This window comes from Vicia villosa, unplaced genomic scaffold (genome assembly GCF_029867415.1).
Source record: "Vicia villosa cultivar HV-30 ecotype Madison, WI unplaced genomic scaffold, Vvil1.0 ctg.000084F_1_1_2_unsc, whole genome shotgun sequence".
Classification (NCBI taxonomy): domain Eukaryota; kingdom Viridiplantae; phylum Streptophyta; class Magnoliopsida; order Fabales; family Fabaceae; genus Vicia; species Vicia villosa.
The window spans coordinates 63,478-82,654 of NW_026705006.1; the positions used below are offsets into that span (position 1 = coordinate 63,478).

General features: G+C 35.9%; 3 protein-coding genes across 3 annotated transcripts; 1 reads left to right on the forward strand and 2 right to left on the reverse strand.

The window, feature by feature from the left end:
• Positions 1–4,946: 4,946 nt before the first annotated feature.
• Positions 4,947–5,666, reverse strand: LOC131623843 (uncharacterized mitochondrial protein AtMg00310-like). Its single transcript, XM_058894846.1, has 2 exons — positions 5,241–5,666; positions 4,947–5,150 (listed from the first exon to the last, which is right to left on the reverse strand). Exons 1-2 carry the CDS (start codon positions 5,664–5,666, stop codon positions 4,947–4,949), a joined length of 630 nt encoding a protein of 209 aa, XP_058750829.1.
• A 1,172-nt stretch (positions 5,667–6,838) lies between these two features.
• LOC131623844 (uncharacterized) lies at positions 6,839–7,276 on the reverse strand. The gene has a single exon (XM_058894847.1). The coding sequence runs from the start codon at positions 7,274–7,276 to the stop codon at positions 6,839–6,841; it is 438 nt and encodes a 145-aa protein (XP_058750830.1).
• Positions 7,277–12,069: 4,793 nt separating this feature from the next.
• On the forward strand, positions 12,070–18,040 carry LOC131623842 (uncharacterized). Its single transcript, XM_058894845.1, has 2 exons — positions 12,070–12,523; positions 17,922–18,040. Exons 1-2 carry the CDS (start codon positions 12,169–12,171, stop codon positions 18,017–18,019), a joined length of 453 nt encoding a protein of 150 aa, XP_058750828.1. The 5' UTR covers positions 12,070–12,168; the 3' UTR covers positions 18,020–18,040.
• Positions 18,041–19,177: the final 1,137 nt, after the last annotated feature.

Consider the following 19,177-nt stretch of genomic DNA (forward strand, 5'->3'; position numbering starts at 1 on the left):
ATTGGGCAGTCAATGATTCATCACTTCTCTCTCTTCCTCTTGCCAGCATGCGTGGAATGATGTGGTTGGTGGGTCAAAGGAAAGTAAAAGTCCATGCATTCTGATTGGCCAAAACGCAACACACTGGGGCCCACACGTGGAAATCAGATTTGAATTAATACATTTTAATTTAGTTTTATATATATTGTTTTCTGGACATTGTTGTGTCAACTAATCAATGTAGCTCACTTGGCCATGGGAAACGCACTCCACCCTTTACAACCAGGGTTCGATTCCTGGTGGGGATTTTATTTTTAATGTGCTAATTCCTATATGATTCAGTGCATCCAGATCTCTCATACTCGCCATACACACTCAGTTATCAGCGCAGGATCTTCTATGATGTAGATCTAACGTACACAAGGCTGAGGACCTATCATGGACTTCAAAGAAGCATTACGCAGGATCCTGCCCAGGTTTCTTTGTTTTTTTATTTTATATATATTATTTATACAATTGTTAATTATATATATTAATGTGCATATAATTTAATTTTGATAATTAGGGTTAAATTTCAAAATTAGGATTAGGCTTAGAATATTTTCCCGATTAATTCGATTATATCGATTTAATTTAGTTAATTAATTTAACTATAAAAATCAAAAACACCCTAGAAAGGTTATAATATTAGGGTTTGCCCATTCCCATTGCCCATTTGGAAAAAATATTAATTTAATTAATTCTTGAATAATTCTCTCCTCGACCCGACTAAAGCTATCAGTCGCATTAGACGAGAGATAAAAGAATAAAACGTGAAAAAATATACAAAATTTAAAACACATCTAATTTGCTGCCCGCGACGATCGAATCTATCGATCAGAGTAACCAGCAATGCCCCTTTAATCCGTTAACTATAATGATCAAACCTATTGATCATCGCAACTAACGGTGACATATTAAACCAGGATTGTACGCCCAAATCTTAAAATACACTAAACCACGACACTACGGATTTTCATCCTTTTCAATCCGGCAATTCAAAATGCCTTGCAAACATCACAAATTCAAAACTACGATAGGCCATTCAAAAAGCCTCCAAACCAAATCAAATTCAAATTCTAAGGCGTACAACCCTGTGCCCGAACTATGTTGACTCTAATTCTCCCTAAGGAGATACGTAGACACTTGGATAACCTAGGCGAGCCCCCTTCCCTAAAACCTCCATTCAGTTTAAATCTCACATTTCGCCCTATTCACTTCAATAGCTATTAAACCTCAATAATTTAGCCATATGATAACACGATTTTATATCGTATATTTAGCCTAAAATCCATAGATATTTATAGCATTTTCCGTTTATTATGTTAATTTATTATGATATTACGCGTGTATTTGTTTTGTTTCAGGTTTTACACTTCAATTACGTCTATTTGCGAAAAGGAAAGAAAATCGAGCTTAAATGACCAATATTTATGCTTAAAAGACGTAAATTGGGTGCTGAAGTAAAAAGGGAGTGCAATTAGGACCTAAAAGGCCCAAAAGAGCAATCCAGCCCACGAAGGAAAGCAACCCAGCCCTCAAGATGACCAACAAGAACATCTAAATGAACCTATGGATGCCAATCAAGAAGAACTCAACCAAGGGCAAGCTGATGTCAACTAACCTCCTCCAAACAACCCTCCGCCTATCACTCTTGAAGCCATGTATGCTGCTATTCAACGCCAAGATCAACTCGTTCAAGCTATGCAGACAAACCAAACTGAAACAATTAGGCTCATCCGAGAGATGCAACAGGAGCACCGTGACTATGCTATTAGGAACGAAAGTCAATACGCTGAAATTGCTACATATTTGCATGATCTTGACATTCGTGTGAATGACTCTCCTGATAGACGTCGCCGTGTTCGTACAAGAGGCGCGAGCAGTTCTCGCAACCGCAACAATGAGGAGTAGTTCTTATGCACTGAGGACATTGCATCATTTCAGTCTGGGGGAGTCATATTATTTCTATTTCCGTTTTATTTTTCCCTTCAGTTATTTCCCTTCCTTGTAATGTTTTTCTAATTCAATAAAAGAATATTTATGGAATTTAAGTCTTATATGTATAATTCCGTAGTTATTTCAATTTCTTCCACTTTCTTGAGCCATAACAAAAATTTTGCTCCTAAACGATAAACGCAAACCCCACACGTTCGAGAAATACAAAGCTACTCAAACACTCAACGCACTAAAATTGATTCAAGTTAATATCCTTATAGTCCCTACACTTTAAAACCCCCGAGTATGCGTAACCGATTTGAATACCCTTTATACCAAAACCACCGACTTTAATTTTTGAAGTAACCTTTAGTAGTTTATTCTAGCAGTCGGCACCGTCTTAGACACCAACTACGCAGAGAGTCGATGAATATAAGTGTATGATCCTCATATTAAAATTATGTGCTTAACCATAATAAGAAATGTGCCTACTAAGTAAGGTGGTCCTCACAAGATCATTTAACCTAACGGTCGCAATTCTCAAATACAAAGAATTTAAAAACTCATTGTTGATTGGTTCAGAAGTCATCTGGTACTGAACTTGGTAGGAAGGACTATTGTCCTATTCCCCGCAATCCTCAAATGAGCGCTAAGGAGTATACCACTTATTGTGCCAGAACTCCATGAGAAGGATCATAGTCACTAACCGACTACTCTGCTATGTGCGTGTCGAGATAATGGGCTTAATGTGATTGCACACGAATGAAAAGGGTGAAACATGATGACGAGTCAAAAGGTCGAGCTATAATGGCATGATTCGGATTGGTATGCATACTGGGAGCTGTCTAGTGTCGCTACTATAAGCCTATTGCTAGGATCATTATCATTATTTTCAAATAAGAACACTATGTGGCTGAGTATGACCGAGCGACGTGGAGGAAGTGTATTTTATTTATCTTTATCTTATTATTTTGCTTGAGGACAAGCAAAGGTTCAAGTCTGGGGGAATTTGATAACACGATTTTATATCGTATATTTAGCCTAAAATCCATAGATATTTATAGCATTTTCCGTTTATTATGTTAATTTATTATGATATTACGCGTGTATTTGTTTTGTTTCAGGTTTTACACTTCAATTACGTCTATTTGCGAAAAGGAAAGAAAATCGAGCTTAAATGACCAATATTTATGCTTAAAAGACGTAAATTGGGTGCTGAAGTAAAAAGGGAGTGCAATTAGGACCCAAAAGGCCCAAAAGAGCAATCCAGCCCACGAAGGAAAGCAACCCAGGCCACACTAGTAAGCAGAGACGCACGTCTCTGCCACCTCAGCAAAGGGGAGACACACGTCTCCACCTCCCTAAAGAATCTCCACTTGAGACGCACGTCTCAAGTCAGTCAGCTGCCTCCCTGAAGAATCGGAGACGCACGTCTCCAAGTCCCAGTCAGAAAAAGGTCCCTCAATTCACGGATTCCAACTGCAAATCCCCTCCTATAAATAGGACCTGCTATCTCACTTCAATCTGTCCGATTTCCTGCCAACGAAGTGCTGCCGAAAGTGTACCGCGAACCGCTTTTCATTATTCTGTTTTCATTCAACCGTTTATTTTCTCACAACGATTTCTACACTGGAAATTGTTGTGAACTTTTCGTAGATCTAGCCTTACGTTAGATTTATCGTTTTAATTCCTTGTTTTTATTTTCTGCCATTTAAATTCCGAAGAACGATCCAGCCAAGCTGTGGTGGGAGTTCGAGTACTTCAAGATTCAATTTAATTCAGATTTATTTTAATTCAGGTTTATTATTTACCGCCCTTATTTATATTATTATTGCATGATATATTATATGCCAATTAATATGCCTATTAATATGAACCAAATTTATTTATGCATGTTTAACCATATTAATATGTCTGGCTAAATTACCAAAGGTGTCGGTATGTAAAGTAAGTTAACCGTAGGGATCCGAAATAAATTGGCTTAAATTATGTTTTATTAATTATCACTTATTTTTGGTTTATATGTCTAGTTTAATTAGTAAGTCTTAAAACCAATAGAGCGAAAGTTTGAGGGCTTAAGACGGTCAAAGGTTAAAACCAATAGAGCGAAAGTTTGAGGTCTTTAACTGGATAGTAGACATAGGACATTAGTTTTAAGGATGGCGAAAGCGTATTAAAACTAATTGGGACTTATTTATTTCCAAAAATTGTTTTTACACTCGAGCGGGATGGCGAAAGCGTACGTTAGGGATATTAGCTTGCTCCGAGTCAACAGAGCGAAAGTTTGAGATTAGGAGATTTAAATAGATAACAACCTCATAAAATAGGCATTTTATTAATTACATTGTTTCCAAAAAGCTTTTCTAAAATCTAATGGGATGGCGAAAGCGTACATTAGGATTAGGATAGTAGTCTGACTCAACAGAGCGAAAGTTTGAGACGAGGATTTTTAATCAATTGAATTAGTAAAGATTTTTAATTTGATTATGCAAAAGCCAATGGACCTTCGGATTTCCTGTAGTTAAACGAAATACATATTGATACCTGTCTCTTATTATTATTCTTTATTCTCTCACAATCACTTTCCCTTAGGAACAATCGAAATTTTAGTACTCCTAGCTTTACATAGTAACCTTAGATAACGGTAGATCGATTCATAGTCCCTGTGGATTCGATATCTTTTAAAACTACACGACACGACTGTGCACTTGCAGTTATCAGATTTATAGACACGTAAAGTCGCGATCAACATGTTGGAAAGTCTCAAAAGCAACATTACAAAAAGAGCAAGAGACATCAAGGGAAATACCTTCTTTGATGAGATTTGCTTTAATTAGGAGAATAACCTTCGCCAATCTCCAAATAAAATTACAGACCCTCGAGTAAATAGTTCACCTTCTAAATCTCCTTCCACAACCTACTATGAAGAATGTTAGATGATCCCGGCTTCGAAGCCCAATTGCTATTAGAGCAGCGGTTGTAAGAAGACTTCACTCTAAACTCACCAGTTTTTCGTGATGCCAAATCAGTTTGTCTTGAGTATCCCTTTGGGAGAGAGGAATACTGATAATCTGAAGGGCTTCAACTGGATCAAAAGTGTTATGAATAAACTCCCTCTTCCAGCATCCAAGATCACTGTTAATAAACCCCTTAACTTTAGTATTCTGATCCACCCCTCTAGCAGCCCTCAACACCTTAAAATCAGAAGAATCAAACAATGAGTTATCACGCAGAACCCTCACACTATCCCCACCACTAATCCTCTACCAAGTCCCTCTTTGAACCAGATCTCTAGCACTGAAAAAGCTTCTACAAGCATAATTGGGGTTGAAACCAACCAGACTATCCTCAAGAGAGCATTTTGGGAAATATCTACTCTTAAACACTTTCCCTACCAAAGTATTCTCCCCCTTTAGCAACCTCCAATAATGCTTGCCCAAGAAACTAACATTGAACTCGCTAAAGCCTCTGAAGCCTAAACCTCCTCTCCTTTTAGCACGGGATAGCTTTCCCCAACTAAGCAAGTGAATCTTTCTTTTATTTTCTTTCATGCCCCACCAAAATTTTTCCAGCAAAGATTCAAGTTCGTGACACACACTTTCAGAGAGCTTGTAACAGCTCATAATATAGGACGAGTTAGCCTGAGCAACTTCCTTGATTAAAACTGCTTTTTGAGCCCTCGAATGAAACCTATCTTTCCACCCCTTCATTTTCTTCCAAACCCTCTTGATAACAAGTGATCCTTTCCTGAATTGTCTCCTTGTCCTCCTCCTTAACGTTACTGCTGAAAGAAACCTCTGACTTGTCCAGATTCGTGATCCGCTGTCGCGCGCGGATCAAAACGAGTTATTTTTTAAAAACTGTAGTACAGCGACAGGTTAACTCGAATATCGTTTCTCACGGATTCTTAGTTAATAACTAACTGAAATCGAATGGGGGGGGGTTAAGTTTCGATTAAAAAAAATAAGTGATTATGAAAATTTGATTAATAAATAAGCTAAAACGAGCCAACCTACTATATCGACTTCCGACTTATCATCGATCCCTACAAAATTTCACTCCCAAAACGGTTCGTTCCTATTAAACTATAATAACCACTAACAAGCGTAATAGCTATTATATGATGTATGCTCTTGAATTCCGGATTAAGCAAACGGATTAATACTATTACGAATAAAGCAAACGCAATTTTGATCGAACGCGATAATGCAAAAGCTACGTTACCGCGATTATGATTCAAGACCATACAAACAATCGAATTTAAGAAATCTATCCTATAGCAACAATCAAATTAAGCAATCAATCGAAATTATAGGAAAAATTAAAAGGAAAACGAATTAAAATGAAATTTATAAAGAGACCTCAAAGCCGAATTCGAATGCAGTAGATTGGTTCTTGGAAAATTAGTTCCTCATGATCTCCAAAGTCAAACGTGTTTTTTTTCTAATTGTGAATAGTGATTTTCGTGAATAGTGTTTCCGCTGCCTAACCTAGGTGTCAAACCCGTTTCACAACTTAACCGGGTCAAATGTGCGATCCAGGCCCAATACAACTAACCCAAACAAAATACAAAAATAATGCAGCAGCTTCAACGAGTTTTCTGGCCTTGTTAGAGTCCGAATTTGCTTATGACTTCTGAACAAAAGTCGTAGATCTTTTTCTTAGCTTTCCAACGATTGGTAGCACGCTTTAATCTGATACTCCAAGCTCCAGTTATGAATTTATTCATGCAGGCTGTTAATGCTGAAAATAGAGTGCGAAAATCAAATAACGATAAAAATAAACTGAATTACAAAAACATTATAAAATAGAAAAATAAGACAGGCAAACCATGGAAATGTATAAGTACAAACATAGAGGAATGTGCATCAAAATGCACTGATTAATTCGCCACTTTCCCCGAAGCCGCTTCATACCTTGAAATAATGGTCATGACTCTCTCAGCTTCACAAGAATTCTCCCTCGCAAACAACAAGCAATCATCTGCGAAAAATAGGTGGGAAATAATTGGAGCCGTTCTTGCCACTTTGATCCCATGAATATTCATGCACTGAACATCATGCTTCAGAAGCCTTGAGAGAACGTTGGTGCACAAGATAAACAAATAGGGAGAAACGGGGTCCCCTTGACGGAGACCCCTCTCCAGCAAAAAACTCATACTAGGCTGACGATTAATAGGAACTTTGTAGGAAACCATCGAAATGAAACTCTTGATAACATTTACCATATGATCCAAAAATCTCATATTAGCCAGAACATGTGTACCAAAACCCCACTCCAGACGGTCGTAAGCTTTGGACATGTCTAACTTCATCGCCATAACTCATTTCTTGCCGTTGGTATTTTTCTTCATCCATTGGAAACACTCCATAGCCACCAGAATGTTATCAGTGATGAGACGCATTTTCATGAAAGCGCTATGTTCATAACCACATTACACAGGCTGATAGGCCTAAAATCCTTAGTGCTCGACGGCTTCTTGCACTTAGGTATCAATACAATATATGTACTATTGATCAAAGTCGGGCTTTTGTTGGAGTTAAAGATATCCAGAACCAGGTTACTAACATCATTTCCCACAATGTGCTAGAACTTTTGAAAAAAAAGAGCCGGTAACCCGTCGAGACCAGGGGCTTTAAGAGGGTTCATTTGATCTAGCACCACCTTAACCTCCTCCTTACTCTAGCTAGCTGATTACCACCTAACAAGATTCAGACTAAGTTCTCCCCTCACAACATAGCAAGCATCCTCCATGTTGGTAGGAAAAGAAGAGGAAAAAATCTCCGAAAAGTAACTAACAAGAATCCTTTCGCAGTGTTAACATTCTCTCCACCAATAACCATTTTCGTCTTTAAGCTTTTGGATAGAATTGGTTTGGCTCCTTTTGTTTGCCTTACTATGGAAGAATTTTGTATTCTTGTCCCCATGTTTCAGCCATAAATCCCTGCTCCTTTGTCTCCAAATAATTTCCTCCATGTGCAATAATCTACCCCCGTGTCTCTCCAAAGAGTGCTGAACCTTTAAACCATCCACATCCCAGCAAGTATCTTTCGCAAGAAGTTCTTCACATCTCCTAAGCTCTTTACTAATAGTCCATGTCCTGTATTCTTTAAACAACTCATTATGACCTTGCATCGCAAGGAATTTGTTCTGCCCTCACAAGTTGTGATCGTTCCAGAGAGTGAAGACAAAATCCTCACATCTCGGGTCTCTGCCCCAAACCTCCTCAAATCTGAAAACATGTCCCCTACGCCATTCTCTACCACGTGGAGTATCTTCCAGAATAAGCTTGAGAAAAACATGATCCGAACCATGGCGAGATAAATGTCTCACTATAATAGGAATAATCTGTTGATGAACCCCATAGAAGCAATACTTATATCAAGCCTGCATTGATTATTGTCTCCCCCTTTCTACCATTCGTCCACGTAAACGGATGCCCCTCAAAGCCCAAATCAACCAAACCACAATTATTCAAAACTTATCGTCCCTGAGAAAATTGCCATAAGGATATGCCATTTCCCTTTTTTTATCATGATTAAACAGAGTATCATTGAAGTCACCAAAGTAGAATAACTTGTCACCATATCTTCTAGCCTTCTCCTCAATTAAACTCCAGGCCTGCCTTTTATTTTGTTCCTCCGGATAGCAGTAGACACCAAGAAAATTCCATCCAGGATTATCCCAATCATCAACTACTTCCCCTCAAAAATGATTGAGAGAAAAAGTTGAAATGTTAATCTGCACAAACTCCTTCCACAACAGAATAAGACCCCCAACTCGTTCCTTCTCCACACCCTTACAATCCACCACATGACAACCACCATAATCACTCTTGAATTGTAAACTCAAAACTTCTTCCTCTTTTAGTCTAGATTCTGTGATAAAAATAATATCGGGATTTTCAATGCGAGTGAGCCTTAACAAGGCTCGAATTTGCACGGGGACTCCCAAACCCCTTGCAATTCCAATTTAAGAGTTTCATTGGATTAGGCGGTGTCGGTTTTCCAACACCATCTCTGGTTGCAAGATTGTATCTTCCTTCACTTCGATGTTTCTCTTCCTCTTCTTCTCTCCACTACTTCCTTCCTCTATCGTGCCATCAACTATAATGACATCTATAAGCTATATTTTACCCATGTCCAGTTCTAATTTCTCCACTTGTGCCTTATCCACCTTCCTTGCATTTGGTGGCCTTGTTCATTTCTTCCTCTTGACCACTACCCTTTCATGGACCTTCCTTTACCTGTGCCCAGATTTAAAATATCTACAACACCCAGAGATTCTGCAACATCCTCTATATCCATAGTGTTTTTGATCCAAGTTTGCTTCTCCCTGTTCTGAACATCTTCCATCCCCACCTTTCCATTTCCCCCTCTTCCATGCTGATCCACTTCCCCATCACCCTCCTTCTCTTTACCTTTTGTTTCACATTTCCTCTGTCCTGACGAAATATTAAAGATGATTTTTAAACAGAAATTGGAAGTTAATTCCCTCTTCATCTGCTCTTTTTGAACCCTAGATAAGGGAGAAACATGCAACTAAGGCCCAAAGGAAAGATCCTATTCCTATAAATCTTAGAAGCCATCGTCACTAAGATCCCTTATCGCTTCACAATGCTTCATCTGATGCCTTAGCCTCCCACATACAAAACAAAAAGTTGGGAGCCTTTCATACTTGAAGTGCAATCGCAATTGCTTATCCTAGAACCAAACTATCGTGCCTATGTTTAGTGGTTGTTTTAGATCTACCGTAACTTTAACCCCGAGAAATCTCCCATTCTTGTGAACTTCCTTATGAACCATCTCCTCGAAACCCTCAGAATTGCACCCAAATTCTTTGTCATTGCCTTAGAATGAAGCATAAGAGGGAGTTCATTGATTCTTACCCAAAAAACTCTATAGTGCATATTTAGCTCTTAAGGTTGTTCTTCTCCTAAGATGCGCGACAAGACAAGAATGTTCCTTTCAAAACTCTACAAGCCGTTGGGAAAAACGCTCTCCAAATCTCTTTTAGATGAAAACCTAAAAAGGAATAAGCTCTTGTTGAGCTCCTGAGTATCCACTAGGTTCTTCAACTTCCAGGCTCCGACCATCGTACTTATAAACGCCCTTGAGTTGAAGCTATTGTCAGTCTAAAGCCTCCCATCAAGATTTCGCTGAAAGGATTCCTCTCCACAGATCTCCTAAACCTCTACTGTTACCCCTTTCTTCTTCCTCGTTCAAAAGGGGGGTGTCTTTCCTTTTATGCATCTCTAGACGAAACCAGCACCACCGCTCAAGAACCAACGCAACACGAAACGAAAACCAAATAGTAACCACCAACTCCTACGGAAAAGAGAGAGGGTACCAAAAGGATTTGGGAATAAAACCTTAGAAAACAATCTAGGAAGGTAAATTTCACAAACCCTGGAAGGGATAAGGAAATGGAATCACGTTAAGTTCTAGAGAGAAGCAGGACACTCTCTCTCTCTAAACCCGAGTGTTTGGATCATTACTTGATAACATTGTTACAAATATGTATAAGATGGACTCTATCCCTTTCTATGTGGTTCATATACTTTTATATGCTTATCGAAGTTTCAAGGGAGCTTTAGTTTATATTTAAAATTGAAAATTTTAATGATATGGAAACTTTCATAATATTTTGATGCTAAATGTGATCTAAAAACTCGGGTTGTAGACTTTTTTAATTGAATAATATGACATTTGGATATGCATCATATATTCGTTCAAATTTAATTAGGAGTCACAAAGGTGAATTTTTTTAAGATATCATTGTCAGAGTAAATATTCGATTGATAAGTTAGAAATGTGTCACAACTATATCACTGCAATATATTACATTTTTGGTAAAACCATATTACAACAATCGTTTAGTTAACTGTGATAAGACATCATTTTAGGCGCATTTTTCTTTATATTTACCAAAAGACATTTTATTACGGTCACTAATAACAACTGTAGTTAAATAAACATAGAGTGACAAAGTTCGAATCTCAATGCCAACAATTTTTTTTACCAATAGGGTTGTTCTTATATACTCCCTCCGTCCCAAATTATAAGAGAAATTTACATTTTAGATTCATTGAATAATTAATGTATCTGGTCTATATATAGACCAGATACATTAATTATTCAATGAATCTAAAAAGTGAATTTCTCTTATAATTTGGGACAGAGGAAATATATATATATATATATATATATATATATATATATATATATATATATATATATATATATATATATATATATATATATATATATATATATATATATATATATATATATATATATATATATCACCACGGTTAGTAAAAGAAATTGTTGTGAAAGACATTAAATTTCATCACGGTTCTTATAATGCAAACGTGGTGAAATATTTTACCCATAAATGGATATAAACCATAAATGAAATCGAGTAGAAATATTTAAATTAAAAGTGGGACACAGATTCATACATTTCTGACAATTTCCTTATCTCTTTAACTTAGATGTTTGAATTCTATAGAAAACAACAACGAAAAATGCACATTTTTGTCGTAGAGACAAAAGTTACCTATATACTATGTACGTCAATAACCGTCGACAACGGTCAACTCCCTAACACTGATATGTATACTATTACATGAGCTTTTGTCCTCTGTTTTACTTCTATGTGTCTTCAACTCTTGAAAAACCCTTACAATTATCGAGAAACAAATTCAAGTCTTTCAACTGCCTCTGTCGAGAATCAGTTTGTCTTGTCGAATCTTTGTAATTTTTAGCGTCGAAACATGATTTAGCTACACGTGCTTAGCTTGTGAATTTATCTCACATTTCCACTCCAATCAAATATACTCTATTACAGTCCAAATGTTTGAAAGAGTGAGTTTTTTTTATTTATTATTATTTTACATATTATTCTACTAGGGCATTATAAATCTTTTGTGTGTTTTATCATATGCCAGATCTAGGTCTAAAGTTGAAATGTAAAATTCTCAAAATAATTAAATGTCTATTTATTATCACTCATGAAAAAATATATGGAAAAAACAATGTCAAATGCAGATGTGGTAAAAGCGATTTGGTAGTGTGGCCCAACAATTCCGCCAAATAGGAGGGACCTTGATTGCCATTGCACCAGTCATTGATGAACAACAGCAAAACTCATCGAAAAGTATAGCATCAATTAACACATCCTTTTGAGGGAGAAAGTGAGTAAAGCAAAATGGCAAATCTTTTCATCCTTTTGTCTTTTCTTCTTGCATCAATCTTCAAAAGTAACAATGCTTTTCCAGATTCATCGAATATCAGTCACGAAAATTCGACATTTCCATCACATCCTTATTATTATTTTCATCTTTGTGGTGAGCCTTTATCATATATGGCAGTGCAGTGTCTAAACTATTTTAAGGACAACAACTCGTACCAAGATGGCTGTTGTTCTGCGATTGAATTTATTATATTAGAGTCGACTTTGAAGTTTTGTATGTGTGGTGCTAGGGAAGAGGGCAATGCATCAATGACTGGTGCAATGGCAACCAAGCTACCTCCTATTTGTGGCATATCACTCAATTGTGATTGTAAGTATTTTTATATAATATCTATATATAGTTTGAAATTTTATATGTTTATCATGATAATATTATATAATGCAATTGAACTAAAACAAAATATATTATATAATACAATAGTTCCCTCGTAGGAAGGAAATTTGGTCTGCGATTCTAACCAAACTTCAGAGTTGATTAGCTTCTTGGAGAGGCAAGCATTTATCTTTTAGAGAAAAGGCGTGCTAAATAATATTCCTTTTTATATGATGTCTTTCTTCAAGGCTCCTAGAATATTCTTTTTGGATGCTCGGATTAAGATGCAACGATCTTTTCTTTTGGGGAGGTGAGAAGTGTGTGAGAAAGATTTGTTGGGTTAGTTGGGAAAGGATTTATTAGAAGAAGAAAGATGGAGGTTTGAGGGTAAGAAATTGTGAGAAGTTCAATAAGCTCTAATTAGTAAATGGTGTTGGAGGTTTGTAAATGAGCCCGAAACTATATGGTTTAGATTGTTAGCATTTAGATATGGAGATAGATTTTCTAACATGCTTGGTGCTTATGAGGAGTACAAAGTCAAAAATTTATCCTTGTGGTGGAGGGATGTCAAGTCTTTTCGATGAAGAATAACTACTTTAGGCTTTATGACTTGAGTTTGAATCACTTGAGATTGGATTCTAGAACTTTGGAGCAGTTGCAGTTAATGTGGAAGGTGAAAGTCCCTAGTACGATATAAGATTTTCGGGTGGAGGTTAATTTTAAATACGCTTTTTAGGAAGACTGAACTTGCTAGAAGAGGAGTGTGCCAAGACGAATAAGCAGGCGATGTGCCCGGTCTGTCTCGAGGCAGCAGAAACCACACATCAGTTTTTCTTGTGTGTTTTCTGTGTAGATTTGAAAGCTTGCTGCCTCTTGGCTTGGCGTTTCAATGCTCACTCCGGCTGCCTCTGTTACGGACAGTCTGTTGCGGGTCCGTATGTGGCTCTGAAGCGTCACTAGTGGGCACTTTTGGTTGCTTTTGGATGGTAGTTTGCTGGGTTGTGTGGTTGTCAAGAAATGATATTGTTTTCCATAACAAGCGAAGGAGAGTGGAGGTTGTGTTCAGGCTTGTGAAAGAATCTCACTCACTTGTGTTTGTAAGTTGAACATATTAACACAAAGAAGAATAAAACAAGTGCATATATTGATAAGGAACTACATAATCCAACAAAATAATGTTGATTACATACATTTATAAGCGATTTAGTTTATTGTGCAATGGCATAAACTATCCTCTACGTGCTGGGACAGTGGTGCATCCTCCCATTTTATTCACTGTTGCTAATAGTTGTGTATTTTACCTCCTGATCCAATCTAGTAACAACCGTTTTCATTTATCTAATTTAATCAACACAACACCAACTAAAATCCAATATTACATAAGGTTAGACTTTGTAAGGTTAGTTAGGCTTTTGTAGGTAACTTGATGTTCAAGTTACAAGGTTGTTAAAGGTAGTTAATTTTTTATACAGAAGTTACTTGCTTGGCAAGTAACAAGTTTGATGTATCGAAGTCCTTATTAAAGTACTACTTTGTTAATGATAAAGTAAGCATTTAACTCTAGTCTTAACGAACCCCTCCACGGGTCTTAAATTTTAGTGAAAAATTAATTGGCTTTTTTTTTTGGCGGGAAATCCGATTAATTTAGCTATTTTCATCTCTCTCGAAGCTAAACATGTCAAGATTCATTTTTTTGGCGGATTTTTCAAAGTTTGCAACTTCTGCAATTTTCAAATTTGATGGTTTCTATGATCATAATTGGTCTGTGCTCATGGAATGAATTGGAAAATCGCGATATAAAACGCATTGAAAAATAAAAATTTATCTTAAGTCGGTCCTTAAAAATGCATGATCAGTGATAGAATCGGTTATCTCTTATAGAGCTGTCAAAATGGGCTAGCCCATATGGGCCGGCCCGTCAGGCCCGAAAAATCATAGGGCTTGGGCCTTAAAATTAGAGCCCATATTTTTCAGGGCCTTTTTAGCCCAGACCTGAAAAGCCCGCTACCCATTAGGGCTAGCCCATATGGGTCGTGGGTAGCCCATAGGCCCGAATAATTATAAATTTTAAAAAAATTATATTAATATTTATATTATCTTACACCAAAATAGCATATTGATTTTTCTAACTTCACTAAATTTTATCTCTATTCTATTCAATATTTCTCTTTTAAATATTATACATTAATATAATCAACATTTTTCATCGTATTATACTAATTTTTCTCTTATAATAAATATTCAAGTATTATTTTATACAATTTAGACATATATTGTATTTAGAAACACATTATAGTATTTATAAGAGATAATATAGCACTTAAAAATGTATTATGTTTAAAATAATATATTTTTTACTTTTATTAATAATAAGGAGTTTTTATTTTAATTATTTTAAATAAAAAAGCTCATTTAGGGCCGGGTAGCCGAAGCCCATCTAGGGCTGAGCTCGGGTAGTAAATCTCGAGTCCATATTAAACAGGGCCTTTTTGGCCCAGCCCTAAAAAGATCAGGGCCCGCCAGGGCCCGCTCGTTTAGGACCGGGTAGCTCATTTTGACAGCTCTAACCTCTTGTAGCGATTAACACCTTTGTTGTAGAATCAGAAGAACGATCACAAATACTAAATGAAGAACAATGTCTCTACTCAGTCCATAAGAATAGATTGTCATCAATCTTGAGAATGAGAGAGAGAGTGAGACCGAGATAGATAGATAGATAGATAGATAGATAGATAGATAGATATATAGAGAGAGAGAGAGAGAGAGAGAGAGTGAGAGTGAGACCGAGAGAATATGGCTAGGGTTCAAAACTAAATTTCATCAAATATGAAAGCCTATGCACAAGGGTTCTATTTATAGGACTACTTAGGTAGGCTACAACCTGAAAAAGTCCACTTAAGTGGATCGTACCTTACGATGTACTAAATTTCACTTCAGTGCATGATATCTTACAGTATTCCATAATCCATTTAAGTACATCATATCTTACGACGTTCTACAATTCACTTCAACAAATCTTACTTTAGAGTATTCCGTAATTCTATTAAGTACATAGTACCTTACGGTTTTTCATATTTTACTTACTTATTTTATCTCTCGTCAATATTTTCTTATGTGTGTGATCTTATAGGTTCTCGTGACATTGGTAGTCATATTAAATCATACATTTAGTTTAATAATCAGTGAGCAGTATCTATCAACACATCAGTCCTGCCCATGTAACTAGATTGTCATGTGATATAAAAAACCTTTTTATGATAATGTTTGTTTGTACATCTGCCAGTTTTCCTTCATATCTATATTGAACACAAAACATAGACATTATCACCCTTGTCTAGTTCAATAATGGGCCCTTAGACATATATCCTGTAATGTAGAGTGGACAAATTCCATCTAGGTCAGTCATGTCCTTCAATATGATGTGTGGAGTACCCATCAACCATCTTTATGGACATCATTTCATTAAAAATATAATACTTTGACTTCATATCAAGGGTACATAACTGTTTTAGGTCAAAAGGTGGTATACACCACTATCACCTTGAGAATAACTTATGACACTTACTTAACATTCTATGTAGTATTCTCTTGGTGAGTCAATCTTGTATAAATATTACTCCTAATATTCATATTTATGCAAAATCATAAAAGTCTCTCACTAGCACTAGAGTTTCTTTATGAATACTTTATGCCAACAATCTCTCACTAGCACTACAACCAATTAGACACACACCTAATACCCATAAATCTATTATGGTCATCATGCTTCTGCTGCAGAAGTGGCTTTGTTAATGGTTAGAAACATTGTCAAGTGTAGGGACATTACTCTAACCCAATAAATTACACTCATTTAATTCAAGAATCACATACTAATTTTATCTATCCCACCCACCCTTAGTCAATAATTTATCTTTTATAAAAGAGATTAAGTTTATATATGTTTAGACTTAAAGAGACTGTTTTAATTGACTTTACTTTTAAATCAACTCTTAATTATGTCTTATGGATACGTCTATTTCTATTATTAAGTTATATTCATTATTCCTTCTATTTCATATTCTTCAAGTATTTCAGTGTATATCACTAGCTAAACTCGTTTCTATTTAATATATTTACTATATATTACCTCTTTTCTATTTAATATATAGCCTTGAAGCACTTCTAAGAGAAAACACTACATAATCATAAGAGACATTATACATAGAATTTTCAAAAGTTAAAGCACAACGAAACCAAAAGCAACAACATATCAGCCAGCAATCCACTCTCTTGCAAACACCATCAATGACAATGTAGAAGTGACAATCCATAGTCTTTTTCCAAATTCAATTAAGGATGGTTTTTTTGACTTATGTTTGCACATTTCTACTTTTTTTTATCTCAAAATTGCCCAAATTTTTTAAGAATTCACAAATTAATACATGACTTGAGATCGTTTTGTAATAGATGTTGAACTCATAAGCTTCCTCAATCACTATGAAATGCCAATAGACACACATAAAAATGCTACAATACACAAAACTTTTTTGAGGCATTTTGTCAAACACCAAGAGTGCATCATTTACCATTAAAACACAAAATACACATAACAAAAATTAATAAACCGAAATTAAACATCTCTGTTAGAATTTTCATACTGTATAGCCATGGCGGCTTCGGTGGTGGACGAAAAATTTCGGACAACACAGTTGTAGGAGCAGCTACTGGGGGGAGAGAGAGAGAGAGAGGGAGAGAGAGAGAGAGAGAGAGAGAGAGAGAGAGAGAGAGAGAGAGAGAGAGAGAGATGTATCCACTGATGTTGTGTTTGAGGTGTGCAGAAAATCCATAACTCATTTGTCATTTCTTAGTGGTGGTGGTTCCGGTGACGGTCGCAAAGAAAGAAAAGAAAACTTAATGGTTGGTAATGGTGGAGAGAGGGAGATTCTGGTGAGAAGCTTAGTTATTGTGAAGACATGAGAATGAAGAAGGATGGAGAGGAAAGTGCTCTCAAAAGAGAGTGAGGTGGCCACCATAAAGGTGGAGAAAAGGCACCAAATTTTAGAGGATTAAGAAAAAAATTTCTAGAAAGAAGGAAGGGCATATCTCTCTAGAAAGTAACTAGTTTTTCTTCCTAAAATCAATGAATATGGTGTTTTCATCAAGATTCCAAAGGTTTTGATCATTTTCGAAAAGTAAAACATTTCATGGTTGATTTGGATGTTAATGTATAACGTTTTATAATAAATAGGGAGATTATAAACTCATTACATAATGTGGTTACAGTAAGGCTTTAAAATTATGCAGGTCAAAAGCTTGTAAATTATAGTTGGAATAGAGTCATTATGTAAAATAATTTATAAATGCATTTAATTTCAAATAGTTATTATTAACTTATGTTTGTTATATGACATTGCAGCTAAATCTAATGATGCTCCAAAGCCATATCCTTCGGTAGATGTATTTTGGATGTTGGTTGCATGTTGGGTGGTATTGTCCACGTCCTTATTTGAATGATCCACCAACTTTGTAGCAGTTCACTGTAGAAACAGACATTCTGGTTGTTATAAACTTACTCTAAATTAAATAGATCAAAGTTAGAATTTTCCATAAAAATAATTTTTTTTAATAGCATTTCAAATACCCTCTAAATTATCTTAAAGTCCACGCGCAATAATATTCATGACAATTTAACCTTTGTCGAGTTTAACTCGAATGTAGGGAATAAGTAAATTTGAAATTAATCAATGAAAATGAGAGTTTAATTTTTATGTAAGAGCTCAAGTGCAACCTACAAGCTAAAACTAGAGCCAGTGTGAAAATAACAGGTGGTATAAGACTTGAGACCGCCACACTGATCTATGTGGTACTCTTTCCTCTTTACCTCCTTGATGAGTTAATAAATACAACACTTATAAGGATCATTAAAGAGAACACAAAATTTAATAGGAATTTTAGGTAAAGAAGCTATAAACCTATTATTCCTTGTGATTAAATCGATATTATCTTACACACACTCTTTAAGGGGTTTTCACATACATCTCTTGCCTAACACTATTTATGGCAATGCGTCTTTTCTGTTTCGTGATTTTATCATGAGAGAAACTTCAACTCTCACTTTGAGACGACACCATCTCGAAATTCACATAGTGAAGTTCATATTGTATCTACTCTACTTGAGATACATATTCTCAACATTTAACTTCATTAAGAGTTTGAAAAAACTCAACTCTCCAAATACAATAGTCAACATTATTACATAATATTGCACAAACATCACAAGTAACAGTTTATTGTAACCCATTGAATCTAAAACTATTGTTTTCTTAACATTAGATTGAGTTGCTACCGTTGTTGAAACACTTACTCAAGGATTTTTAGTCCCATACCTCTCGAGGTAGTCTTACTAAATCTCTAGCCAGTGGTTTTATAAATCGATCAGCTAAATTATAAGTTGAACATACATATGGGAGTGAAGTGATTTCATCATAAAATTTTTCATAAAGGAATGTTTAAGACCTATGTACCTAAAATTTTCATTGTACAATTTGTTATATGCTCTAGTTAAAGTGGCTTGACTATCGCAATGTATCAACACCTTTGAAATATTGCCTTTAGCCAATGGAATTTTCAACAGAAGGTCCGTCAACCATTTAACTTCTTAACCAGCGGAAG